This window comes from Pongo abelii, chromosome 12 (genome assembly GCF_028885655.2).
Source record: "Pongo abelii isolate AG06213 chromosome 12, NHGRI_mPonAbe1-v2.0_pri, whole genome shotgun sequence".
Taxonomy (NCBI): domain Eukaryota; kingdom Metazoa; phylum Chordata; class Mammalia; order Primates; family Hominidae; genus Pongo; species Pongo abelii.
The window spans coordinates 71,124,529-71,152,130 of record NC_071997.2 but is presented as its reverse complement, the minus strand read 5'-3'; the positions used below and the strand labels follow the sequence as shown (position 1 = coordinate 71,152,130).

At 37.1% G+C, this 27,602-nt stretch overlaps 1 protein-coding gene across 5 annotated transcripts in view; it reads right to left on the bottom strand.

Moving 5' to 3' along the window:
• Nucleotides 1–27,602, bottom strand: part of USP34 (ubiquitin specific peptidase 34) — a 281,740-nt gene that overhangs the window by 69,110 nt on the left and 185,028 nt on the right. For all 5 annotated transcript variants that reach the window (XM_024242030.3, XM_054547514.2, XM_054547516.2 and 2 more), the window contains 11 exons: nucleotides 26,429–26,469; nucleotides 26,166–26,290; nucleotides 24,106–24,258; nucleotides 23,253–23,357; nucleotides 21,381–21,436; nucleotides 21,158–21,278; nucleotides 9,001–9,184; nucleotides 8,417–8,577; nucleotides 2,740–2,805; nucleotides 210–356; nucleotides 60–116 (listed from right to left, as the gene is read on the bottom strand). In XM_024242030.3, coding sequence (XP_024097798.2) covers nucleotides 60–116; nucleotides 210–356; nucleotides 2,740–2,805; nucleotides 8,417–8,577; nucleotides 9,001–9,184; nucleotides 21,158–21,278; nucleotides 21,381–21,436; nucleotides 23,253–23,357; nucleotides 24,106–24,258; nucleotides 26,166–26,290; nucleotides 26,429–26,469 — 1,216 coding nt within the window. The remainder of the gene's footprint in view (nucleotides 1–59; nucleotides 117–209; nucleotides 357–2,739; nucleotides 2,806–8,416; nucleotides 8,578–9,000; nucleotides 9,185–21,157; nucleotides 21,279–21,380; nucleotides 21,437–23,252; nucleotides 23,358–24,105; nucleotides 24,259–26,165; nucleotides 26,291–26,428; nucleotides 26,470–27,602) is intronic.

The following is a 27,602-nucleotide window of genomic DNA, read 5'->3' as shown; positions in this document are numbered from 1 at the left end:
TAATATAAATGAAAATATATTAAGATCTCCAAAAAGTAAAAACCAGGTATAATACTTACCAAGGATACAACATTGTTTGTAATTACACCTCCAAATAAACTTTTGACAGTATTTTTCTTTAATATAAAACAAACAAAATATGAAACTAGTTAAAACGCAGGAAAATTTGTTCAAATTTCAAAGAAACTTTTCAGTATTCTGATACTAACCAGTTCTGGAGACATTTCTTCGATTTTGGTAATCAGATCAGTAAAAAACTCTGTCATATCTTTCTGTTCCCCAGTATTCAGTGGCTGCTTATCCATGGTGTATGTTTTACAGAAAGGTCTAGGATTATATGCTTTGCATTCACTCTCCTGCAAATAAAAAAAAAGGGGAACATTCTAAGTGTCAGATAAAAATAAGAAAATTATAGGTTCTTCAATGAACACATAACAAAAACAAAAGAACAGGTAGTAAATCTACAAAGTTAGTTTTAAAATGGTTGCTTCTATTTCTTTCTGTTTAATTTTCATAGTATTTTTAATTTAATGGTCTTGGTGCTAGAAGATTCTTAAATTACCTAGGATATTTGTATTTTCAAGTCAAGGAATTTCTAGGAAGAAATCTGAGACTCAAATGACTCACAGCCGGGCACAGTGGCTCACGCCTGTAACCCCAGCACTTTGGGAGGCCGAAGCAGGAGGATTATGAGGTCAAGAGATTGAGACCATCCTGGCCATCCTTTACCAACATGGTAAAACCCCATCTCTACTAAAAATACAAAAATTAGCTGGGTGCAGTTGCGCATGCCTGTAGTCCCAGCTACTCAGGAGGCAGAGGTTGCAGTGAGCCGAGATCGTGCCACTGCACTCCAGCCTGGCGACAGAGCGAGACTCCATCTCCAAACAAAACAAAACAAAACAAAACAAGAAAACACTGACATCTATATTGCAAAGCATAAAATATACAACCTTTACAGGCTGAATAAACTTTCCCAGAGACTGAACTTTGTTTTAATAGCTTTTAAAATAGTCATTTAAACCAGCAATTTTCTATTTGTCAATTCAAATGGCACTTTCAGCTTTGTTAAAAGGAGATTAAAGGCCAGGTGTGATGGCTCATGCCTGTAATCCCAGCACTTTGGGAGGGTACGGCAAGTTGATTGCTTGAGCCCAGGAGTTCAACACCAGCTGGGGGAACATAGTGAGACTCTGTCTCTACAAAAAATAAAGAAGATAGCCAGGCATGGTGGTACATGCCTGTGGTCCCAGGCAGTGGGGCGGTGTCGAGGCTGCCATGAGACGAGATGGTGCCACTGAACTCTAGCCTGGGTGACAGAGTGAGACCCTGCCTCAAAAAATAAAAATAGTCAAAAATACAGAAAAAAGTATGACACAATCCCTGTCCTCACGATTTAACAGGTGAGAAAAGTAACATATATACAAGGTAGAAATAACAAAGAGGCATGGTGACTTGGAATACTCCGGTTAATCTGTGGAACAGATGGTCTCTTACAGAGTTTGAAACCAAGCTGACTCTTGAAAAATGAACATCAGAAGAAAATGGAGAAGAGTGACACAGGTAGGAAACAATGGCATAAATAAACCCACAAGCAATGAAGCAGCAAGGTGATGGGCTCCAAATGGAGTGGGACAAGATAGGAGGTTGAAGGGTAGGGGCAAAAAACCCAGAGGGTGTGTGCCATGGTGATGAGCTCAAATACCATTCTGTTCGTAATGAAGAAGCACTCAAGAGTTTTAAGTAGGGGAATAATATTGTAAGATTTACTATCTTTTTAAAAGATTGATCACTTTTATAGTTTTAGGCATTGTAATTAAGGGATACAAAGATAAATCAGCTAGAAAGCTGCAAGCATAAAAGGGGAAGACCTTGTGACAGAAAAAGGATAAGACACAACAGATTCTTCAAAGGACAAATTAACAGAATGTAGACAACTGAGGTAACTTTTAAAAGTTATTATGACAAATAACAGAGATAACTGACATACAGCTCCGGGCACGGTGGCTCACGCCTGTAATCCCAACACTTTGGGAGGCTGAGGCAGGCAGATCACTTGAGATCAGGTGTTCGAGACCAGCCTGGCCAACATGGTGAAAGCTGTCTCTACTAAAAATACAAAATTTAGCCAGGCGTGGTGGTGTGCGCCTGTAGTCCCAGCTACTTGGAAGGTTGAGGAAGGAGAATCACTTGAACCTGGGAGGTGGAGGCTGCAGTGAACTGATATCACACCACTGCACTCCAGCCTGAGTAACAGAGCAAGACTCTGTCTCAAAACAAATAAATAAATAAATAAATAAATAAATAAATAAAATAAAAAGAAAAAGAAAGATACATAGTTATGACAAAGCCAGTTCAAACGAGCTCCATTTAACGTTTTTAGGTTTTGTCATAGGGTACACCTAATTTGTTTCCCTCCATGTTTCTTTTTTTTTTGAGACAGAGTCTCACTCTGTCACCCAGACTTGAGTGCAGTAGTGAGATCTCAGCTTGCTGCAACCTCTGCCTCCTGGGCTCAAGCGATCCTCCCTTTTCAGCCTCCCAATCAGCTGGGACTACAGGCATGCACCACCATGCCTGGCTAATTTTTTTTTAGTAGAGATGGGGTTTCACCATGTTGCCCAGGCTGGTCTCAAGCTCTCGAACTCAAGCCATCCACCCCCCTTGGCCTCCCCAAATGCTATAATTACAGACATGAGCCACAGTGCCTGGCCTAGCCTCCATGATTCTTGAACATACCATTAAATATGTAAACATTTTCTGAAGCTCCAGAAGAGTGGTCTTGTGCTTCATATCCTCTGAATACTGAAAATCAAGAGAAAACGCCATTAAAAACACAGACATGATGGTAGTAAATTAGGCATTCTAGCAAAGGAAGTCTTGCAATGTACACTGTATCTGTCTTCATTCTTTTGGCTATATAAAAGAAAAACACCGACACATTCAATTCTTTAGTAATTATAGCATTAAAAATTGTAATACTTTGTTACATAAATACAGCTATTACTATCCTATAAGGAAACCAAAGAGAGAATTTTAAAAATCACTTTCTAGGTTAACACTTATTTGGTACAATGCTGATGATTTCCAAGAATGCAAGAATGAAAAACACTTCAGGTGCAATCAAAGTTGTCTTCCACAAGTAAACCTACACATTAAAAAAAATACATTTGAAATATTAACCAATGACATATCATCATTTATTCATATCTTTACTCTTTCTGGAACAGTATATTCTTCACACTGAAGAGGAATACCGGCCAGGATCTTTGAAAACTGTCTAAATATTCAACTATCAATAAGTCAAATTCAGGAATCTGGCTAGACTCACACATTAGAGACTTAGTATTGAATACCAAGCCTTATAGGAAAGATCCATATTCATGCAAGGTACTTATTTCACATATTCTACCTCACTCAAGTATTAAAATGAATCTATAAAGTAGGTATTATCCTTATTACAAATTATTACCTCGCGTAACTTTGAAAGTCTTGTGGAATAATAGGCGTCCACAAGCTAAGAGTATACATTAGTTATTTTTGCCAGCTTTATGGAAGTAAGACTGTAAGTAATATAGCTCTTCTGTTTAGCAGCTTATAATCAAATCGAAGTCAAGATATGGACTAAAACAGAGATCTATTCAGCATATAATTACTGTAAAATTATATATTAAATTCAACAGGAATTGAACAAAGGGAATCAACAAAATTGGCAAAATAATTCCAGTGTACTCCTGTTATATGAGAGGCTTAATATTCCATATTATGAAAAAAGTCACACAAAGTGAAATTTTCCAACGTATCAAAGTATTGATTCAGAATAGAAAAAAGTTCAGGAATAAAGACCTGGATTTATATTTTTAATATTAGAGAATAAAGTATGAGTGGCTAAAGAAAAGAGCTGCCTAAATTTATTAAAGTCAAGCAACAACGAGGGAATTTTACTTAATGTGCAATTTTTAAATAAATACATAGCCTGCATCTATATGTATTTACTTAAAAAATTGTGTTCATATCCATTAGGATGACTATTATTAAAACAAACAGAAAATGTCAAGTGTGAGCAAGGACGTCGAGAAATTAAACCCTTATGCATGCAAAACGGTGTAAGCCCTGTGGAAAAGGTAAGGCTATTCCTCAAAAAATTAAACACAGAATTCTCATATGATCCAACAATTCCACTTCTGGGTATACACCCAAAAATAGTAAAAGCAGGAACTCAAACATGTTTGTACACCCATGTCCATAACAGCATTATTCAGAACAGCCAAAAGGTGAAAGCAACCCAAGTATCCACTGACAAGTGAAAGAATAAATAAAATGTGGTAAATACAATAAATTATAATTCAGCCTTAAAAAGGAAAGAACTTCTGACACATACAACAGCATGGGTAACCCTTGAAGATATCCTAAGTGAAATAAGCCACTCACAGCCAGTCACAAAAAGACAAATCTGACTCCACTTATATGAGGTACCTGAAACAGGTGAATTCATAGAGATGGAAAGTAGAATAGTGGTTGCAAGGGGGGTTGGGAGGGAGAATGGAGAGTTAAGTGTTTAACGAGTTTCTGCTGGGAAGGTGAAAAAGTTCGAGATGGATTGGTGGTGATGGCTGCAAAATAATGTGAATGTATTTAATCCCCCAACTGTATATATGTATAAATGGTTAAAATGATGAATTTAATGTTGCATATATTTTACCACAATTACAATATATGTAACTTTCTTTAAACTTTCTGTGAGCATCAGAATAGGGAACAATACAATTAACTGAAGTGTTCATCTTAAGAATAAAGTGCCCACTTGACTAGAGTACCTGCCAGAATCATAGCAAATTCTGTTAAGAATTTTCGGCTGGGCGTCGTGGCTCACATCTGTAATCCCAGCACTTTGGGAGGCCGAGGTGGGGGGATCACGAGGTCAGGAATTTAAGATCAGCCTGGCCAAGATGCTTAAACCCTGTCTCTGCTAAAAATACAAAAATTTGCCAGGTGCCTGTAATCCCAGCTATTCGGGAGGCTGAGGCAGGAGAACGGCCTGAACCCAGGAGGCAGAGGTTGCAGTTAGCCGAGATTGTGCCACTGCACTCTAGCTTGGGTCACAAAGCAAGACTTTGTCAAAAAAAAAAAATTATATGTACATAGGTCTACTTTTTTTTTTTTTTTTTTTTTTTTACTGTTTACTCTTATTTTAGGTTCAGGGGTACATATGCAGGTTTGTTATATAGGTAAACCGTGTGTCACGGAAGTTTGGTATATAGATTGTTCTATCACCCAGGTAATAATAGTACCAATAGGTAGTTTTTCAATCCTGTTCCTCTTCCCACACTCCACCCTCAGGTAGGACACAATGTCCATTGTCCCTGTGTGTCCATATGTACTCAATATTTAGCTCCCACTTATAAGTGAGAACATATGGTATTTGGTTCCCTGTTGCTATGTTAGTTCACTTAGGATAATGGCCTCCAGCTCCATACATGTTTTTGCAAAAGACATGGTCTTGTTCTTTTTTTATGGCTGCATAGTGTTCTATGCTGTATATGTACATTTTCTTTATCTAGTCCACTGCTGATGGGCATGTAGGTTGATTCCATGTTTTTGCTATCGTGAACAGTGCTGTGGTAAACATGCTTGTGGATGTGTCTTCATGGTAGGATGATTTATATTCCTTTGGGTATATACCCAATGGGATAGCTGAGCCGAATAGTAATTGTTTAAAGTTCTTTCAGAAATTGCCAAGCTGCTTCTCACAATGGCTGAACTAATTTACATTTCCACCAGCATGCATTCCCAGTGTATATGCATTCCCTTTTCTTTGCAACATTGCCAGCATCTGTTACTTTTTGACTTTTTATTAACAGCTATTCTGACTGGTTTGAGATGGTATCTCACTGTGGTTTAGTTTTGTATTTCTCTAATGATGAGTAATACTGAGCATTTTTTCATATGCTTATTGGCCACATGTATGTCTTCTTTTGAAAAGTGTCTGTTCATGTCCTTTGCACACTTCTTTTTTTTTTTTTTTTTTTTTAAGAGAGTCTCGCTCTGTCACCCAGACTGGAATGCAGTGGCACAAACTCAGCTCACTGCAACCTCCGCCTCCTGGGTTCAAGTGATTCTCCTGGCCCAGCGTCCTGAGTAGCTGGGACTACAGGCACGCATTACCACACATGGATTTTTTTTTTTTTGAGAGAAGTCTCGCTCTTGTCCCCAGAGTTTGAGTGCAATGGCTCGATCTCAGCTCACTGCAAACTCTGCCTCCCGGGTTCAAACAATTCTCCTGCCTCTGCCTCCCAAGTAGCTGGGATTAAGTCACCTGCCATCATGCCTGGCTAATTTTCGTATTTTTTAGTAGAGACATGGTTTCACTATGTTGGCCAGGCTGGTCTCAAACTCCTGACCTCAGGTGATCCGCCCACTTCGGCCTTCCAAAGTGCTGGGATTACAGGTGTGAGCTACTGTGCCTGGCCAAAGGCTTTTTTTTTTTTTTTTTTGAGACAAAGTCTCGCTCTGTCGCCTAGGCTGCAGTGCATTGGCGCCATCTTGGCTCACTGCAACCTCTGCCTCCTGGGTTCAAGGGATTCTCCTGCCTCAGCCTCCCAAATAGCTGGGATTAGAGGCACCCGCCACCACGCCCAGCTATTTTTTTTTGTATTTTTAGTAGAGATGGGGTTTCACCATGTTGGCCAGCATGGTCTTGATCTCCTAAATTTCCTAACCTCGTGATCCGCCAACCTCTGCCTCCCAAAGTGCTGGGATTATAGGCGTGAGTCACCACACCCCACGCGTGGCTAATTTTTGTACATTTGGTAGAGAGAGGGTTTCACCATACTGGCCAAGCTGCTTTGTCCACTTTTTAATGGGGTTGTTTCTGCTTGTAAATGTAGTTTTTAACTAAAAATAACATTTATGAGATCTACTCATAATCAGCACATCTGAGTGTTCCTTCTGTTTCTACTAATTCCTAGAAGTGTTAATAGCTTTAAAGGTGGTTATCAATATGAAGAAGAAAAACCAAGAAGCATGACCAAGTTGCCAACTAGAAAGAAAACCAATGAAAATATGCTTCTTTAATAACAACTGCTTTTATAAGACCATGCAGATGGGTATACCAAATTTATTCAGAAATATTTCCATAAGCTAAATGAACTAATCATTCAACTATTTTTAGTCATAATGTACAGAGATAAATTTTAAAATCTCAATAACTAAAGCCAAAAAACCCAGAACCACTTGGGTAAACTATAAACTGGAGACTTTAAAGACTAACTTAAACATAATAAAGAATTCAGAGAAAGTATATAAAGCACTGCAATACTTAACAGGGAAAAAGAAATCAAGACAAAAGATAACATGATGAGGCCAGGCTTGGCAGCTTTACACCAATAATCCCAGTACTTTGGAAGGTCAAGGTAGAAGCATCTCATAAGCCCAGGATTTGAGACCAGCCTGGGCAACACAGTGAGACCCTGTCTCTACAAAAAGTAAAAGTAAAAAACTTAGCCAGGCATGGTGGCATATGCCTGTAGTCCCAGTTACTCAGGAGGCTGAGGTGGGAGGATCACTTGAACCCAGGAGGTCAACACTGCAGTGAGCTGTGCTCACACCACTGCACTCCAGTCAGGGTGATAGACACTGAGGCCTGCCTCAAAAAAATAAAAATAAAAAAATCCAAGAGCAAGTATAAAGGAAGTTCATCAAAAAACTCTAAAAGCAGTACAAAAGGTAAACTAAAAAATAGCCCATGGTTGGCCGGGCATGGTGGCTCACACCTGTAATCCCAGCACTTTGGGAAGCTGAAATGGGAGGACTGCTTGAGGCCAGGAGCTGGAGACCAGCCTGGTCAACACAGAGAGACCCCATCTCTATTTATTATTTTAAAAAACAAGCAAACAAAAATAGCCCACGGTAAAAAAGAATGAAAACTAGAAAGTGAATAAAAATAACATGGAGCAGAGCTTACACAAACAAATTAGGTCCACAATCCAATTCACTTTGGGATAAATATAAAAGAAACAAGCTAAGTGATTCTGGCAACACTTCTCTACTTGGATTCAGGGTTTCCTTATTTTCTCTGTAATAAAAATATGTATTTATTTATCTTTGTTTTTTATTCTCATATGTTCTCCCAGTGAATGCGTTTTTACTGACAACATGATATTCATTGTATACACTGAGCATGCATATTCCATAACTGTGTTTTCCTTTGAGAACTAAATTGTACTACAGCATTATGAGTAATCTACTAAAATGTAAAACTATGTAAAATACACATTAGCTAGTTACTATAATCAAATTTACTTTCATTCATAAATTATTTTTTCAAACAACATTTACTACACTGAAATAAAAATTTATCAACAAAATATTAAAATCTGGTTTATAATTTTGATTTTTAAAGTGAGGAAAATTCTACCTTGGCAGTGAAGACAGCCTGTCTTGCCTCAGGTATCATATAAAGTTGCTGAATAGTAGAAGCTAAGTAACAAGTAGCTCCAAGGTTAGTAAGGCCAACAAATCTACATTCAGCACGGACATCTTCATGAGGCCAGTAATCCCATTTATAAGGTGCATGGGCTGCTGAAGAAAGAGGGAGGAAAAGATCCCCCCCAAACAAACTATGAAACATAAGGTATTTTGCTTACATTAACAGCCTCTACCTCCATTAGTTACCTCATTAATATATATAGAACATTATATATAATTTTTTAAATAAAGAATACACATGGAAACTTATTTATTCTCTAAAAATTCAAGACTTTTAAAACTTGATTTTACTTAGCCCCAAATTAGTTTTACAGAAAGAGCCAAAGTATTTAAAATGCATATAAAAAGGTCCTTCACATCAATGTTTACTTTTTAACTTTAATAACACCCTACCAATAATCATTTATAATGTTAAAGTACGTGAAGAGCAGATTCTTTTGTTAAACAGTGCCCTCAAAATCTTATTTCTGAATTAAAAATTTATAAAGATTAAAGGAAAAGAAGAATGCTTACACTGCATGTGTTGTGCCATAACCCAGTTGTGTATTAGCCTGTAGTTCTCAACAGACCCCTTTACCATCTCTACTAACAAATCGTAAGCAGCAGCTCTTGAAGAATGTGATTTGCACTTTGGCTGTTGTCGGTCCTTCAGACTTGGCAACAAAAACAAGAGATTGAAGATATCTCTCAAAAATTCCTGGGGAGTAAAAGCAAACATGTTATCTAAACTGAGATATTAATTACATTCCAAATATAGTTAACATATAAACAGGATGACAGGCTACAATTAAGCTACTCAAAAACGTGTAGCAGCATGATATACCATCATCTGAAAGTCCTATGTTCATTTGTCTTAGAGAAAACGAAGGCAGCGATCATCTTTTACTCTTCTCTCCTTTTTGATACCTAATAAGCTCATTCTTAGACTCTTCACATACAATGTTGTTATTTTCTATTCCATTAAGTGATGTAAAGTTTTTGTTAAGGCCTCATTACTCCCTTGACAAGTCTGACTGGCGCTTCTGCATTAACTTTCCCCTTACTTCACTCTACTAATAAATAATAGCAACAATAACAGTGGCAAAATCAACAGTTTACTTATATGGTTGAAAGGTAGTACTGTTGTACTTTTTCCAAAATTTAGTCTGTCTGAGAAAGGGGGTGCTGGGTTATCTTTTCCACTTGTTTTTTTCTAATTGGTCCTTTGCTATTTTACCAAGTTATTACCCTCACACATCCCAAATAGTACTATGGTACATTGTTCTACAGTATAAAACCTCCTGGAGTACTGTGCAGAAAAGAGATACCACAGTAAGACTGAGGATACCCACAGAAAGGCTAACCTTTGCCTACAGTCTGCAAACGTCACTGGTAAGTAAACAGCTCCCTACAATGATAAAAAAACTCTCCAAGTGAAAACAGTGGCTCACTGTGCCTAACAGGTTTATGCTAAAGACCTGTTTTCCTTTCAGGAGTCTGGAGTCTGGGCAACTATGGTCAGTTATCCAGTCACTATGCGCCTACATGAGCCACCCTGTGATAAAACCAAGGACTCCTAGGCTCAAGAGAACGTTCTTGGTAGACAATACATCACATGCGTTGTCATGCTCACTGAACACATCCTGTGGAACTCCAATGGAAGACAACTCTTGGAAAGTTGCAACTGGCTTCCTCCAGACTTCGCCTTGACACCTTTTTCTTTTCATGATTTTGCTTTGTATCATTTTGCTGTAATAAATCTTAGCCATGAGTATAACTATATGCTGAGTCCTGTGAGTTAGTGAATCAACAAACCTGGGGGTGGTCAGGGAAACTCTTGAAAGACGTATCAAAAAAAGAAATTTTTGAAATATTTTTCCATAATAACTTCACCTCTTTCATCTATTGTTAAAGAATGTGTAATTCATAGTTCTTAGCAAAGAAAAGTAAGTTTAGCTAGGAAACATGGAAAGTGGTTAGGAGGTTTTTTTTTCTTTTTGAGACAGAATCTCACTCTGTCACCTGGGATGGAATGCAGTGGCACAATCTCGGCTCACTGTAACCACCGCCGCCCAGGTTCAAGCGATTCTCCTGCCTCAGCCTCCCGAGTAGCTGGGATTACAGGCACCTGCCACTACATCCAGCTAATTTTCTGTTTTTTTTTTTTTGTTTGAGAATGAGTCTTGCTCTGTTGCCCAGGTTGGAGTGCAGTGGCGCCATCTCAGCTCACCCCAAGCTCCGCCTCCTGGGTTCACGCCATTCTCCTGCCTCAGCTTCCCAATTAGTTGGGACTACAGGTGCCCGCCACCACATCCAGTCTTAATTTTTTGTATTTTTTAGTAGAGACGGGGTTTCACCGTGTTAGCCAGGATGGTCTCTATCTCCCGACTTCGTGATCCATCTGCCCGCCTAGGCCTCCCAAAGTGCTGGGATTACAGGCGTGAGCCACTGCACCCAGCTTATTTTTTGTATTTTTAGTAGAGATGGGGTTTCACGATGTTGGCCAGGCTGGTCTCGACCTCCTGACCTCGTGATTTGCCCGCCTCAGCCTCCCAAAGCGCTGGGATTACAGGTGTGAGCCACTGCACCTGGCAAAGGGCTTATTTTTATAAGCCTTTCACAGAAAGAACCTACTCATATACCTCACAGAAAGAAGAACCTGCTCAAACTATGACCTGAGAGAATATTAAAAATAGTTTTTCGTGATTGATATGGTTTGGGTATTTGTCCAATAAAAGAATTATTGTCTTAGTCTGTTTAGGCTGCTGTAATAAAATATTGTCAACTGGGCCGGGTGCAGTGGCTTACGTCTGTAATCCCATTTCACCACATCTAATGGTGAAATGTGCTCCCCAGTGTTGGAGGTTAGGTCTAGTGAGAGGTGTTCGAGTCATCAGGGTGTATCCCTGAAGAGCTTGGTTCCTACCACACAGGAATGAGTGAGTTCTCACTCTTTGAGTTCATGCAAGAGCTGTTGTTTAAAAAAAAAAAAAAAAAAAAGTGTTGCACCTCCCACCTCCCTTTCTCACCATGTGACACAGCTATTCTCTCATGGCCCTCTGCCGTGAGTAAAAGGCTCCTGAGGCCTCAACAAATAAACCTCTTTTTTTATACCCAGCATCAGGTATTCCCTTATAACACCGCAAAATGGACTAATACAGCAATAGATCATAGGGTAATTTTTGACTTATAATTCAGAAGAAATTCACTTTAAAAAGTTATCAAAAACTTCCATGTGCACTAAAAACATTATGTAAATAAGGTTTTTCAGAATTCACATATATAAAAATAGAAAATAGGAAGAGAGAATTAATGAACACTATCATTCTAGCTTAATATTCACCTACAACTCTATTAATAAGGCCCATCCTTCTCACTAATGCATATTTTCAGTAGAATTTCATTTTTTAATGTTTCATACTAGTTTGGCAAAACAAAATATATTTATGCTCCTTTAATTGCCATGTCCCAATAATAAATGTAATGTAATAACTAAATATAGAAGAAATTTAAGACAATACCATGTACACAGGAAGTATTTTTATTAACTTACATATATTTTGTTGTAGAGAAGTATGACAGGCAAATAATAAAAGATGTTCAAAGATACTAATAAATACATTACAATTACATTCTGTGGGGGAATCAAGTGGAAATACTGTGGAGGAATTAGGAAAAAATTTAGCTAAGTAAAATTTCAGAAAGGAGAGTTTGGAGACGATCTCACTCCATCACCCAGGCTAGCGTACAGTGGTGGGATCATGGCTCACTGCAGCCTCGATCTCCCAGGCTCAGTCAATCCTCCCAGCTCAGCCTGCTGCGTAGCTTGGACTATAGATGCTCACCACACCTGGCTAATTTTTTTTTTTTTTTTTAATAGAGACGGGGTTTCACCAGGTTGCCCAGGCTGGTCTCCAACTCCTGGGCTCAAGCAATCCTTTTGCCTCCACCTCACAAAGTGCTGGGATTACAGTTGAGAGTTTAGAAATTTTAAGAGAGATGAATAAAAGTTGCTACAGCACTTACATTTCATTAATCTAAAAGAGGACCATAATTTTGTCTTTGAAAACATCAATTTCAATAATTTCCCGAATGTATACTGTCTACAAAGACTTAAAATTCAAAAATTTACAAATTTAAAAAATCTGTGAGGAGACATCTAGGTTTTTCAAGATTAAGAAATATGTAAACAATAAAAGTTTAAAGACTAGTGCACTCTGCTGGTTTTCAATCCATTACCAGATTTATTTTGTTAATGCACATCCTTGACATTATTTGATCAAAACCTTAAAAGGCTCCTGTTTTTACAATTATCTACTGATACATAATAATTATATATATTAATGGAATATATTATATTTTGACACAAATACAATGTGTAATGACGAAATCAGGGTACTTGGAATACCTATCATTTCAAGCATTTATCATTTCTTTTATTGGGAATATTTCAAATCCTCCCTTTTAGCTATTTTGAAATACACGAAAAAATTTTTTAACAATAGTCATCCTACTGTGCTACTGAGCACTAGAATTTATTACTCCAAGTGTATGTTTGTATTCATTAGCCAATCTCTCTTCATCCCATCCCTTCCCAGCCTAAAATTACAAAAGTAATTGCCATGGCCTAAAAGTTTTTGTCACTCTGAAATTTGTATGTTGAAACCTAACCACCAATGTGATGGTATTAGAAGGTGGGACCTTTGGAAGGTTATTAAGCCATGAGGACTCTGCCCTTATGAAAGAAGCAGTAGAGAGACCTCCTACCCGTCCCATCATCTAAGGGCTCCATGAGAAGGTGCTATCCGTGAATCAAAAAGTAAGCCTTCACAAGACACCGTGAATCTGCCAGAGTTTTGATCTTGTACTACTCCCAGCCTCCAGAATTGTGAAAAGTAAATTTCTGTTGTTATAAGCTACCCAGTATACAATATTTTATTTTATTTATTTTTGAGACAGAGTCTTGCTTTGTTGCCAGGCTGGAGTGTAGTGGCACAATCTCGGCTCACTGCAGCTTCCAACTCCCTGGTTCAAGGGATTCTCGTGCCTCAGCCTCCCGAGTAGCTGTGATTACAGGTACGCACCACCATGCCTCGCTAATTTTTGTATTTTTAGTAGAGACCAGGTTTCACCACATTGGCCAGGCTGGTCTCAAACTCCTGAGCTCAAGCAATACGGCTGCCTTGGCCTCCCAATGTGCTGGGATTACAGAGTAAGCCACTGCGCCTGGCCCAGTTTACAATATGTTATTACAGCAGCCTGAACAGACTAAGACAATAATGCTTTTATTTTATATATAAAAATAATTTCCTGTGCCCACAATAGATGGCCACCAAGTTTGCCCTATACTGCCTAAAACATTGGCTAAACTGAACCAACCAATTTTCTGCATGAAACCAGTGCTTTCCTATGACTTAATTTTTACTCATATTCTTTCCTATGACTTAAATGTTTCCCTTACTTTTCTACAAAAGATATCCATTAAAAAAGCTGTATCTGGCCAGGCGCTGTGGCTCATGCCTGTAATCCCAGCACACTGGGAGGCTAAGGTGGGCGGATCACCTGAGGTCGGGAATTCGAGACCAGCATGGCCAACATGGTGAAAACCCACCTCTACAAAAACAAAACAAAACAACAACAACAAAAAATTAGCTGGGTGTGGTGACACACGCCTGTTAATCCCAGCTACTCGGGAGGCTGAGGCAGGGGAATCACTTGAACCTGGAAGGCAGAGGTTGCAGTGGACCGAGATCACACCACTGCACTCCAACCTGGGCGAAGCTTTATCTTCTTCAAAGCTTTTCCTAATCATGTCAATGCAATCTGATCTTCTAAATCTCTGATGATTCTCTTTTTAATAACTATTATTTATTTCCATGAAGTATAAATATCATGAGCAGCCATAATTTGTAAGGGTACACGCAAATTTTGCATAAGACAAATGTACTGTTTGACTGTCCGTTCTAAGAATCAGGTCTGAGTTGCAATCATCCATTTGCTCAACATAGTTTTTAGACACTATGCAAAGCAATAGAGATAGGAATGATACTCATACTTTAAAAGGAGAAGAAAGGAGGAATGGAGAAGGAGGAAAAAAGGAAGAAAAAGGAAGGGAGGAGGAGAAAGAAAGGAAGAATGAAGATTAGTACCACTGGAAAGGTAAAAGAAAGAACGGAGAAAAGAGGGGAAGAAGGGGGAAGGAGGAGGAAGCAGTAGTAGTGATAGTGGTGGTGTTGCTGATGACAGATTATTATGCAGCTGCAAAGTGTAAAATATTTATCATGTTTCTTTATAGAAAAAATTTACCAAATCCTGCATGAAAGTAAGTTCTAGAAATATATTTTTAAATACTTAAGGAAAAAAGTAAAAATCATTAGAGTAGAAGAGATTTTAAATATCTTGGAGTTAAGGCATATTTTCCTTAATATTACAAGAAAACCAACTGCCTTCAATACCTCTACTCGGATATCTAACTGACATTTCAAATTTAATATTTCCAAAACAGAACTCTTGGTTTTACCGCCCATTACCCTCTCCCATTTCTGAGTTTTCCTTTTCTTAATAATTGGCATTATCATTCCCTTAGCTTCTCACGCTTAAAATTCAGGAGTCATTCTTGGCTGGGCATGGTGGCTCACGCCTGTAATCACAGCACTTTGGGAGGCCAAGGCAGGCGTATCATGAGGTCAGGAGATCGAGACCATCCTGGCTAACATGGTGAAACCCTGTGTCTACTAAAAATACAAAAAATTAGCCGGGCATGGTGGCGGGCACCTGTAGTCCCAGCTACTTGGGAGGCTGAGGCGGAAGAATGGTGTGAACCTGGGAGGCAGAGCTTGCAGTGAGCTGAGATCACGCCACTGCACTCCAGCCTGGGTGACAGAGGGAGACCTCATCTCAAAAAAAAAAATAAATAAATAAATTAGGAGTCATTCTTTATTAACCTCTCTCAAATCCAACATATCTATCCAAATCTGAGACCTGTGAGCTCTACCTTCAATAAATATTCCACATGAAAGCACTTTTCACCATTGTCCCTCTCTGGAACCATCTAAAAACTTCCTAACTGGATCCCTTGACTCATACATTTGCCCTCTGAGTTTGCCCATAGACTAATTTTCCAACTAGAGTACGAGTAAACCTTTTAAAATGTTAATTCAGATCACATCTCTCCTGTATGAAATCTTCTAAAATTTTCCCTTAACACCGAAACCAAGGGGAAATTATAATTTGACTACATGAACATGAAGACCTTTTCAATAAAGAATGCTAAAAACAACTAACTTAACATTATTCTGAATGTTTGAGAAAAAATTTGGTGAAGAAATGGAAAGAGTTAAACTTGTAAAAGAGGAAGTAATAGAATTACTTGCAGATGATTGTGACAAGAGTCTGCTTAGGGAAAATAAAAGAAAAACAAGAATTACCTGCACATAATAAACCAAAAACAAATGAAGAACCAAAGAACACTAACAGCTGAAGATAACTGAAAACAGTCTAGCAACAATAAGTCAATTTCAGATGGCCTGCAACAATTGTATACACAAATTCTTACTATACATAAATGACAAGTTAAAAAACATAAGCAATGATTCCTTATCAACATATCAACAAAGGACAAAACTCCTAAGAATAAACTTACTAAGAAATACTTAAAACCTAAATTTTGTAGGAAAAAAACTTTAAAATAAAAAACATAAAACGATTGGCTTTGCATAAATACAACAAATCATACTCTTCCACAGGCAAAGTGAGTATCATAAAGTTAATTCTGCATCAATCTGGAAATATAATACAATCTCAACCAAAAAAGTAACACAATTTTATTTTTTTAAAGAACTAGATGAACTGATTCTAAAGTTTATGTGGAAAAATAAATACCCAGGAAAATACTGAAAAGAAATAATAATGAAAATGGACTACTTCGGTCAGGCGTGGTGGCTCATGCTTGTAATCCCAGCACTTTGGGAGGCCAAGGCAGGCGGATCACCTGAGGTCAGGAGTTTGAGACCAGCCTGACCAACATGGTGAAACCCTTCTCTATCAAAGATACAAAAATTTGCTGGGCGTGGTGGCAGGTGCCTGTAGTCCCAGCTACTCAGGAGGCTGAGGCAGGAGAATCGCTTGAACCTGGAGGGCAGAGGTTATAGTGAGCCACTGCACCACTGCACTCCAGCCTGGGTGACAGAGTGAGACACTGTCTCAAAAAACAAACAAAGGGACTATCTCTACAGGATATTAAGTTTAAATCTACATAATTAAGACATGATATTTGTGAATGAACAAATAAATCAATAAGATGAAACAGAAAGTCCAGAAATACATATGGTAGTTTATTTGAAAAAGGAAGCATTTGTAATCAGTAGAAAAAAAATAAATTAGTTAATTATTAGGATAACTGGGTACATATCTGAAAAAAAGTTATCCATTTCATTCCTTTCACCTAAATAATTTCCTGATAGAAAAACTTAAATGTAAAATATTAAGTTATGAAAGCATGAAAAAACAGGAGTTTTTAAAAGTATAACACAACATCTAGTAGCTGTAAAAGATCAATAAACCTGACTACATGAAAAAAAAATTCTGCTTGGAAAATAAGCAGGCCAGGTGAGGTGGTTCACGCCTGTAATGCCAGCACTTTGGGAGGCCAAGGTGGGCGGGTCATCTGACATCAGGAGTTCAAGACCAGCCTGGCCAAAATGGTGAAATCCGGTCTCCACTAAAAATACAAAATTTAGCCAGGCATGGTGGTGCATGCCTGTAATCCCAGCTAGGAGGGAGGCTGAGGCAGGAGAATTGCTTGAACCTGGGAGGTGGAAGCTGAGGTAAGCTGAGATAATGCCACTGCACTCCAGCCTAGGCAACAGAGCAAGACTCTGTCTCAAATAAATAAATAAATAAATAAGAAACAAGCATAACAAAAACCATGAAGTCAAGACAGAAAAAAAAAAAATCTTGCAATTCATATTACAATGAGATAGTTTCCTTAATATAAAATATTTTACAAATTAGTTAAGGACTGTAACATACATAACAGGGATAAAGGAAAAGGATCTGAGCAGTCAGAGAAAAGATAACACAAATGGCTTTCAAACACTTGAAGGGAAGTTCAGCCTTACTAATAAAATTAATAGAAAATAAAACCAAGAGAATCTTTTTGCACCTATCAGACTGGTAGAAATTATCTAAACGTATAGTATGTTGGCAGAAATGTTGGAAAATTGGAAATTAATCTCAGGTTGTAGGTACAAACATAAATTGGCTCAGCCTCCACAGTTACCTTGGTTTTCGTTTTTAACATAACCAAAACCATAAATGTATACTCCATGAACTAGCAGTTCTAACTTTTAGAATGTCTTCCTACATTTCCTAAATCTATGTGTTAAGTGTAAAAAGATCTCTGTAATATCACTAGAAATAGTTTAAGACAATGTTGATCATTACGAAGCTAAATATATTACATACATGCAGATAAAATAATATTCTGGGCCAGGCATGGTGGCTCATGCCTGTAATCCTGGCACATTAAGAGGCCGAGGCAGAAGGATTGCTTGAGCCCAGGAATTTGAGACCAGCCAGGGCAACATGGCGAAATCCCATCTCTACGAAAGATTTTTAAAAATTAACCGGGTATGGTGGTGCCTGCCTATAGTCCCAGCTGCTTGGGAGGCTGAGGTGGGAGGACTGCTTGAGCCTGGGAGGTGGAGGTTGCAGTGAGCTGAGATCATGCCACTGAAGTCCAGCCTGGGTGACAGAGCCAGACCCCATCTCAAAGATAATAACAATAATAATATTTTGAAGTTACTTTTACAAAATGAATAGCCAAGCACGGAGGTGTGCACTGGCTCACATCGGTAATCCCAACAGTTTGGGAGGCCAAGACAGGAGGATCACTTAAGGGCAGGAGTTTAAGAACAGCCTGGGCAACACAGCAAAACCCCATCTCTACAAAAATAAATAAATAAATAAATTAGCTGGGCGTGATGGCGTATGCCTATAATCCTAGATACCTGGGAGGTTAGGGCAGGTGAATCACTTGATCTAGTAGTTCAAGGCTGCAATGAGCTATGATTGTGCCACTGCACTCCAGCTTGAATAAGGAGACCCTGTCCCTTTTTTTTTTTTTTAAATGAACTGTTTATATACTGAATTTGAAAATCTCTAAGATAGGTGAAAAAAAAGCAAAGCATAGAACACTATGTTTAATGTGTTATCATGTGTAGACAGTATTGCATAATGGTTAACCAATGGTTAAAAGTAGACAGTATTGCATAATGGTTAACCAATGGTTAAAAGTGAAGAGTAAGTGACTCAGTCATGCACTACTCGTTTAACCTGTCTATGCCTCAGTTTCATCATCTGTCAAAACTGGGTCTAATAATATCCACCTTTTAAAGCCTCAAAAATTTGTCCCAGGATAACAACTTGTATAAATCAATGAACAGCAGAGAAGTAAAAAAATAGTAATAATAAAGAGAAATAAGACTTTGGAAAAAATACATGCAGCAAATACGACAGAAAGAGCTGACATATTCAAAATAAATAACTTTTACAAATGAATGGGAAACCATATACTGACTGAACAAATAAATATCAAATACAAACAATAAGTAAATGGAAAGAAACTCATTCACCAATTAACAAAGAAATAAAATTAAAGCAACATCAAAATTGGCAAATATCTCAGTGACATAAGAATCTGCAGATGCTTGAGAAAGGCATTCTCATACAGTGTGGCTACAAGTGTAAACTGATGTATCCTTTTGTATACTGATATAAACTACGGATTAAAATCAACCTATTTTACTTTTAAGAGTTCTTGAGTAAATAATGGGACAAGTATGCAAAGATGCTGCCTTTACAGTTTTTTCTATAACTTCATAAATGTCAAAGATTTAAATTATTGCCTCTTAGTCAATTTTTAAAAATACATTTTCTTTTTTAATGTACTCATTTTTTAGTGAAAATCGATCACAGAATACTATTTATAAACTGTAAAATTTCTATAAATATGAATTTTATGCGTATTTACTGTATCCATGAAAAGTCCTGGAAGGCCATCACCATCGCATGACAGGAAATCAAACCAAATGGGAATATTCTTTTTTTGTACTATCTAAAATTACTTTTTCTTAACAATGACTTTCGCTTTACAACATTATCAGAAAAACCAATTAATATATTTATATTTGGGGATAAAAGTTATATACTAGTTTATATGTAAGAGAAGACTTCAATCAACAAGGCTGTAAATCTATCAAATCATTTCCAGTGAGTGTCATGGAAAAGGCAAAAAACCTGAAAGAAATAGCACAAGAAGGAGTTTTGTGCATTAGGGGAAGCAGCAAAGATTTCAAACAGATAAGACTGTAATCTTAAGTTGATCTCAAGAATCCTTTAGTCTATGCCTATGAGGACAATCTTCTATCCTTTTGGTTGCTATTTCCTAACACATTCAGTAACTTTAAGATAACAGCTCTCCAGACCATAACAAATTCCTACAATGACCAGGACAAATGCACCAATGGTAAGATAAGATGAACTATTTAATCAAGAGACAATCAAAATGAGACATTTGTTGGTACAGAGTCATGAAGTGTTTCCAATATTCAGAGATAGATTTCATGTCACACAGGTCTTTAAAATATGAAACGAGTACCAAATAATGACTACTTACTAATTCCACTGTATTAGGATATGATTCACAGTTTAGGACAGTAATTCAAAATATACAATTCTATAGAAAGCACACTAATAAAATATAGGTTACTTTTTTTTTTTTTTGAGACAAGGTCTCCTTCTGTCACCTAGGCTACAGTGCAGTGGTGTGTGATCATGGCTCACTGAAGCCTCGATCTCCTGAGCTCAAGCAATCCTCCCACCTCAGCCTCCTGAGTAGCTGAGACTACAGGTGTGCACCACCACACCCAGCAAATTTTTATATTTTCTGTAGGGATGAGGTTTCACCATGTTGCCTTGGCTGGTCTCAAACTCCTGGTTTCAAGCAATCCACCTACCTCAGCCATTCAAAGTGCTACGACTATAGGCATGAGCCACCGTGCCCAGCCTTAGGTTACCTTTCTATATTCAGTCAGTCACAGGAATTAACATCTGATTTTGCATTCTAAAAACAAGCCCGTTTTATATTTCCAGAATTCAATTTATTCAAAATTTGCTTTTCTTGCCAGTAATTAAGTTCTAGCAATTTTTATGTCTGTATGTTTAAAAAAATTAACATATCCACATACAATGTGACATAGTTTGGCCATGTCGCCACCCAAATCTCATCTTGAATTATATTGCGTATAATTCCCATTGTTGTGGGAGGGACCTGGTGGGAGATGACTGAATCATGGCGGCGGTTTCCCCCATACTGTTCCTGTGATAAGTGAGTAAGTCTTTTGAGATCTGATGGTTTTATAAGGAGAAACCGCTTTTGCTTGGTTCTCATTCTTTTTCTGCCTGCCGCCATCCACATAAGATGCAACTTGCTCTGACTTGCCTTCCGGCATGATTGTGAGGCCTCCCCAGCCATGTGGAACTCTTGAGTCGAATTAAACCCTTTTCTTTTGTAAACTGCCCAGTCTCGGGTATGTCTTTATCAGCAGTGTAAAAACGGACTAATACACAATGTAACAACAAAAAATTTCAATCACATTTCATAGAAACATTTGATTATCTTAACACTTACCTGTCCTTCTCTTGAAAATTTAAAGGGTGGTTTGTGTTTAATAACACTTGTTGCAAGCCTTAGGAGTCCTGTAAGCCCATCATCTTCTACATTACCATCCTGATGATCAAGGATCTCCCTACTACAAAAAAGAAAAAAAATACACACAAGCAAGACAGTTCACATAATTATGTCTTTTATCTTTCCTCAACAATATAAATGTCAATTTCACGTCAAATTTTACCTTCGAATACAGTCAGCCAAATGTCTTGCCAAGGCATCTAAGTCGAGGAGCGTTGTCTTAATACAAAAAGAAAACAAAAATTCAAATATAAATTTTTTATGTTTTACCAAACATAAAATTATTAAAATCATTTCCTTATAGGTAACAATAATTTAGTTCTCCCAAATTCAGTAAGTTATAAACATAATACACCTAACTCTTTACTTATACATTATGTCAATTAATCAAATTAGTCTTAAACATCACTGATCATTCTACAAAAAAGAATCAATGGAATGTTGATAATAAATTAAGTCAATGACGATTTAATGGGTACAGCACACCAACACGGCTCATGTATACATATGTAACAAACCTTCACGTTGTGCACATGTACCCTAAAACTTAAAGTATAATTAAAAAAACAAATAAAGTCATAGTAATCTATTGAGAAGACACTAAAGTTTGTTTTTTTTTTAATGACTTTATTGAGATGTAATTCACACAGTTCACCAAGGTTTGTTTTTAACAGTACCTTTAAATTAGACTTTTAACAATAAACTAAATTCTACAGTTCGTTCTAAAAAAAACTTGACTTCTCATTATAACTAAGCAACAACATTAAAACAGACTTCACAAAATCTAACTTGAGTCCCCTCAAAGAAACCCAAATCTCCAAAAAGGAAAATTACTTTACAAGCAAGCAAGGTCAGATTCCTATTTTAGCTCAAATCGGCAAGCCCAGGTTTTTTTTTTTTTTTAAAGCACAATGTTTATTTGGCATCAATATTTTAATTAACAATAAGTATATTAAAACTTGCTCAATACTAATTTTTGTAATTATTTCTCAAATGAAAAGTAGATTTTAAGAATTCAGATGTTAACTAAAAAGCAAAAAGTATAAACACCACAGAACTTTTAAATGTAAAGTGAACATACTGAACTTTGATTTAAATACATTTAAAAGTTTAAGAAAAACGTGTCCTAAATATTTCAAAGGATCTTCTTTATGTGTTTCTCATTCTTCTGAATTGACAACTTAGACACATTTTAGTTGACTAAATTTATGTACACTGGAAAAAACGGAAGTCTTTATGTGGCAAGATTTGCTTTGAAATTTACTTTTTTTTTTTTGAGACAGAGTTTCACTCTGTCACCAGGCTAGAGTGCAGTAGCATGATCTCAGCTCACTGACTGCAACCTCCGCCTCCCGGGTTCAAGCGATTCTGCCTCAGCCCTCCTGAGTAGCTGGAACTACAGGCGCCTGTGACCATGCCCAGCTAATTTTTGCATTTTTAGTAGAGATGGGGTTTCACCATGTTGGCCAGGATGGTCTCCATCTTTTGACCTTGTGATCCGCCCGCCTTGGCCTCCCAAAGTGCTGGGATTACAGGCGTGAGCCACTGCACCTCGCCTGAAATTTACTTGTTCTAAACATTACTTTGTTTGAATGGAAATGTCATTTTAGTCCAGTATAAGAAAATTAGATATGCAAAAACTGATAGTGTTTCTTTAAAGTAACTTCTATCTGAACTGCAATTTTATTTTACATATTTGGGACTCCAAACTACATGCTATTATAGAAAGCTGTATTTTTAAATTTAAAATCTACATTTCTCTTTCCAAATAAGATATTACATCCACATATCTTATTGAGAAGAGACAGGAAATTATGGATAGATACCAGATGAAGACATTTCAAGTAAAGTCAGAGTAACAACACAAAAGGAATTAGAATAAGGTGGAAAAGCAAAAATATAGTAGAAATAGGACATCATCACCAAGTTATAGATTAATAAAGTATACTTAATAACCAATAAAGTCATGAACATGTCATTATTCATATTAACAAGAAAAGAATACATAGAATAGTATATAATTTTCTGCACATACCTGACTAGCGTCCTTTATATGTATGTTGTCAACTAATTTGCATAACAACCAAAAATACTCTTTACATCCTGGTTTTAATATTGGTTCTTCCTCATAATCATCTATCTATTAAAAAAATTTTATACTTTGTGAAAACATTTTAAAAATAAATAAAATTATAATACATTTAAGAAACTAGAGGCTTTATGAAATAAATTCCTATATTCACTAAACAGTATTCAAAATCTTTTTAAAAATGGAGAGTACACGCTTAGTTTCTGTAAAATCAGAATAACCAGGCATAAAAATGACAAACATAAGAACTTTTAGGAAAATATTAGTCTCAAATTACTGACATTAAAAAAGATACGAATAAGGAGGAAAATAATGTAAATCCAACAACACACTGAATTTCTGGGATTAGTAAAAAGTGGGCTCTAAATTTATTATGTAGTAGAAGCCTTTTAAAGACTAGTATATGCACTAGGGTAGGAATAAAATTTAAAATTCTGAATATCATAAAGATAAAAAAAAAAAACTGTGACTTACTAGAGAAGAAAGCTCCATTTATGATTTTTTAATCAGTCAACTTATTAACACAAGGCCCAGAACCGAGTGAGAATAAATGCTATTTCTAAAATAGAGTATCCATGAGAGAGACCACAGAGCTGAAATCAGTCTCTTCCTAGTAGTAACATGGACACAATGTGTCACAATGCTGTCACCTTAAGTAGTATATAACTACTATCCTCTTGGTAAAAAATCACATACAGTAGTCAAATTATCAAGATTTTAAGGATATATTACAATGGTAAACTTGAGGCAAAGGAAATTTCAAAAATAGAAACTGCTTCTAAACACAGTAAAATCTTACCCTAATAGGTTTGAGTGCTTGAGCATCAGGAAGAAATTTCAGTAATGTTGAGGCAGCCAATAGCAGAAAAGAACGATTGATTGAGTCTCCTCCATCCAGCCCTGACAGGGATAACTTATAGAGACCATTGCATGATTCATGACGAACTGCAGTCTAGATGAAGAAGAAAGTTCCACAAACAGTGTGAGTTAGTATTACAAAGTTAATATGTTAGCAGAAATAATTTTAGGTGATTTTAAATACAATGTTCTGCCGGGCGAGCCTGTAATCCCAGCACTTTGGGAGGCCCAGGCAGGAGGATAACCTGCGGCCAGGTGTCTGAGACCAGCCTGGCCAACATGGCAAAACCCCGTCACCATAAAAAAGACAAAAATTAACCGGGTGTGGTGGCTTGTGCCTGTAGTCTCAGCTACTCCGGAGACAGGCACAAGAATTGCTTGAACCAAGGAGGCAGAGTCTGCAGTGAGCTGATATGCCACTGCTCTCCAGACTGGGTGGCAGACCAAGATTATGCCCCATAAAAATAATAAATGCAATGTTCTAATCCCATACATATATACATGTAAATTACACATGATCAAATAAGGTATCTCAAGGTATACCATAATATATAAATACAGTATTTTAGAAATCCTAAAGCATGGCCATAAAAACAGAAACAAAACAAAATAAGAACAACAGGTAAATACAAAGAATAATTGAGTACGGACATTTAGAATCATTTAAGTTATTTACAAGACAGTAAGAGGATAAAATATTTTCAGAACTAGTAGCAACACAGAAGCAACTTCAATTGGAATATTCTATAGATTGTAAGGAAACTGTCCAAATGTCAAAATGGTTACCTGAGACAGGACAAGAACACAAATGGCATTATATCCAGAACTAATTTTTTTTTTTTTTTTTTTTTTAAGACAGAGTCTTGCTCTGTCTTCCAGGCTGGAGTGCAGTGGCGTGATTTTGGCTCATTGCAACCTCTGCCTCCTGGGTTCAAGCGATTCTCCTACCTCAGCCTCCCGAGTAACTGGGATTACAGGTGCCTGCCACCACACCCAGCTAATTTTTTGTATTTCTAGTAGCGACAGGGTTTCACCATGCTGGCCAGGCTGGTCTTGCACTCCTGACCTCATGTGATCCACCCACCTCGGCCTCCCAAAGTGCTGGGATTACAGGCGTGAGCCACAGGGCCCAGCCAGAGCTAATATTATTAGACAATGTAGATTTAAAAAATAAGTGACTTTGGAGCTAAATATATTATTGTGTGTTTCTATTATTTCACATAGGAACATGAGGTGAGTAATGCTAAGATATGGCTAATAAAAATTATATTGGCCTCAGTGTCAACATGGGAAGCAAAACATATTTCTTTTATTTATTTGTAGTCTCTCTAGCCTCTATTTCTACTTAAATAGAAAATGCAGGCTCGGTGCAGTGGCTCATGACTATAATCCCAAGCAGTTTGGGAGGCCGAGGCAGGAGCATTACATGACACCAGGAGTTCAAGACCAACCTGGACAACACAGCGAGACCTCGTCTCTACAAAAAAGTTAAAAAACTAGCCGGGCATGGTGATGTGCACCTATGGTCCCAGCTACTTGGGAGGCTGAAGCCAGAGGATCACTTGTTCCTAGGAGGCTGAGGCTGCAGGGAGCCATGATTGCACCACTACACTCTAGCCTGGGTGATACAGGGAACAGGGAGATTCTGTCTCAAAGAAAGAAAAAAAAAAAGGCCACAGAACTTTTCTAAAACATAAATTACCAAAATAAATTCTCAAGCCCTTCCTACTACCCGGAAAAACTTTTTTTTATTAATCCAAAGCAAAATAATCATTCTATAAACATTTCAGAAAAATATAAATGCTACATAATATATAATAGTCAAAAGTTCTTAAACATTGTACATAGTTCAAAACACTCTAGACCTTAAAGGATTAAGCAGATAATGTGATATATTTATGGACTCATGCATAATTGTTTCCATTAGCTCTTTTATTATTGATGCTAATAACATGAAAACATATAAAAAGTAACAGTACTAACCTTCAATCTTTATCTTACCTCAGGAATAAGGAGAGTCAATTTCTTTAGCCAATCTTGTAAATGATCACTATCAGCAAGGCTAGATTTCACTAAAGAACAGCAATGAGCCCAACTCACCAAGAGCCACATTGAATAATGTGAAACTAAAGAAAAATTAGAAAACAGTTCACTATAAAGGTTTGTGCTAAAATGAAAACACAATGTTCATTATTAAAGGTAAAATATATCAATATATTATTCAAGTTTTTATTTATTAAAAGTTAACTTCGTGGAACCCTTACCTTCATGTCTAGACCTGTGATCAGACTGAGCTTTTAAAACTCTGTAAAGTAAAAACACCACCACCACCAATTAAATTCAGCAATGAATTAAAAATAATTCAATTTATTAACATATATCCTTTAAGGTTATCACTTCCCCCCCAAAAAAAGGAAAGCAGTGGGTGTGTGAGTGAGAGAGAGAGAGAGAGAGAGTGTGTGTGTGTGTGTGTGTGTGTGTGTGTGTGTGTGTGTGTGTGTGTGTTTTAAAAGACAGGAGACAGGGTCTCACTCTGTTGCCCAGGCTGGAGTGCAGTGGCGTGATCATGGCTCACTGCAGCTTTGACCTTCCAGGTTCAAGCAACCCTCCCACCTCAGCCTCCCAATAGCTGGGACTACAGGCATGTGCCACTACACCCAGCTAATTTTTGCAAAAGATTAAGAGAGCTCCATTATTTATTTGTTTTATATTCTTTATCATTTATTTAAAGACTCACTGAAGAAGAGTCAAACTCACTGAAGAAGAGAGTAGAATAATGGTTACCAGAGGCTGGAGGGTGGGGTAGGCTAGGGTGGGGTGGGGCAGAGGGTATAAGTCTAAGGGTATGAAGTTCCAGATAGAGCAGGAAGTTTTGAGATCTATTACACAGCAGGGTGTCTAGTCAATAAAAATATATTGTATGTTTCAAAATAAAAAAACAAACCAAATAAAAGAATCACTGCTAAAATCTTATTACAGCAAATATGAAATAACTTCAGATTTAATAAACAAAATTTGAATGAATAAAACATTGACTGAAATAAGTAAACCCTCAAGAAGTGCTCATGATTTAGTTACTAAAGAGATGTGTGTGACAAACACATAGGTTATAATGATTTAGAGTCTAAACTTAAGACTCCTTTAAAAAATATATAATCTGAATCTAATCATGAAGGCTAATCATGAAAACCCAAACTGAAAAGTACTCTATAAAATAACTGGCTTGTATTACTTGAAAATGTATCATGAGAGAAAGGCTGAGAAAGTTATCTCTGATAAAAAGAAACAGAAAAACTGACAACTAAATGCAATACATTTAGTGGATCCTGAAGCCAAGAAAAATACTGTTATAAAGGATACCAATAGAATTATTTTAATATGAACTACATGTTAGATAACATATCAATGTTAAATTCTATAAATTTAAAAATTTTACTC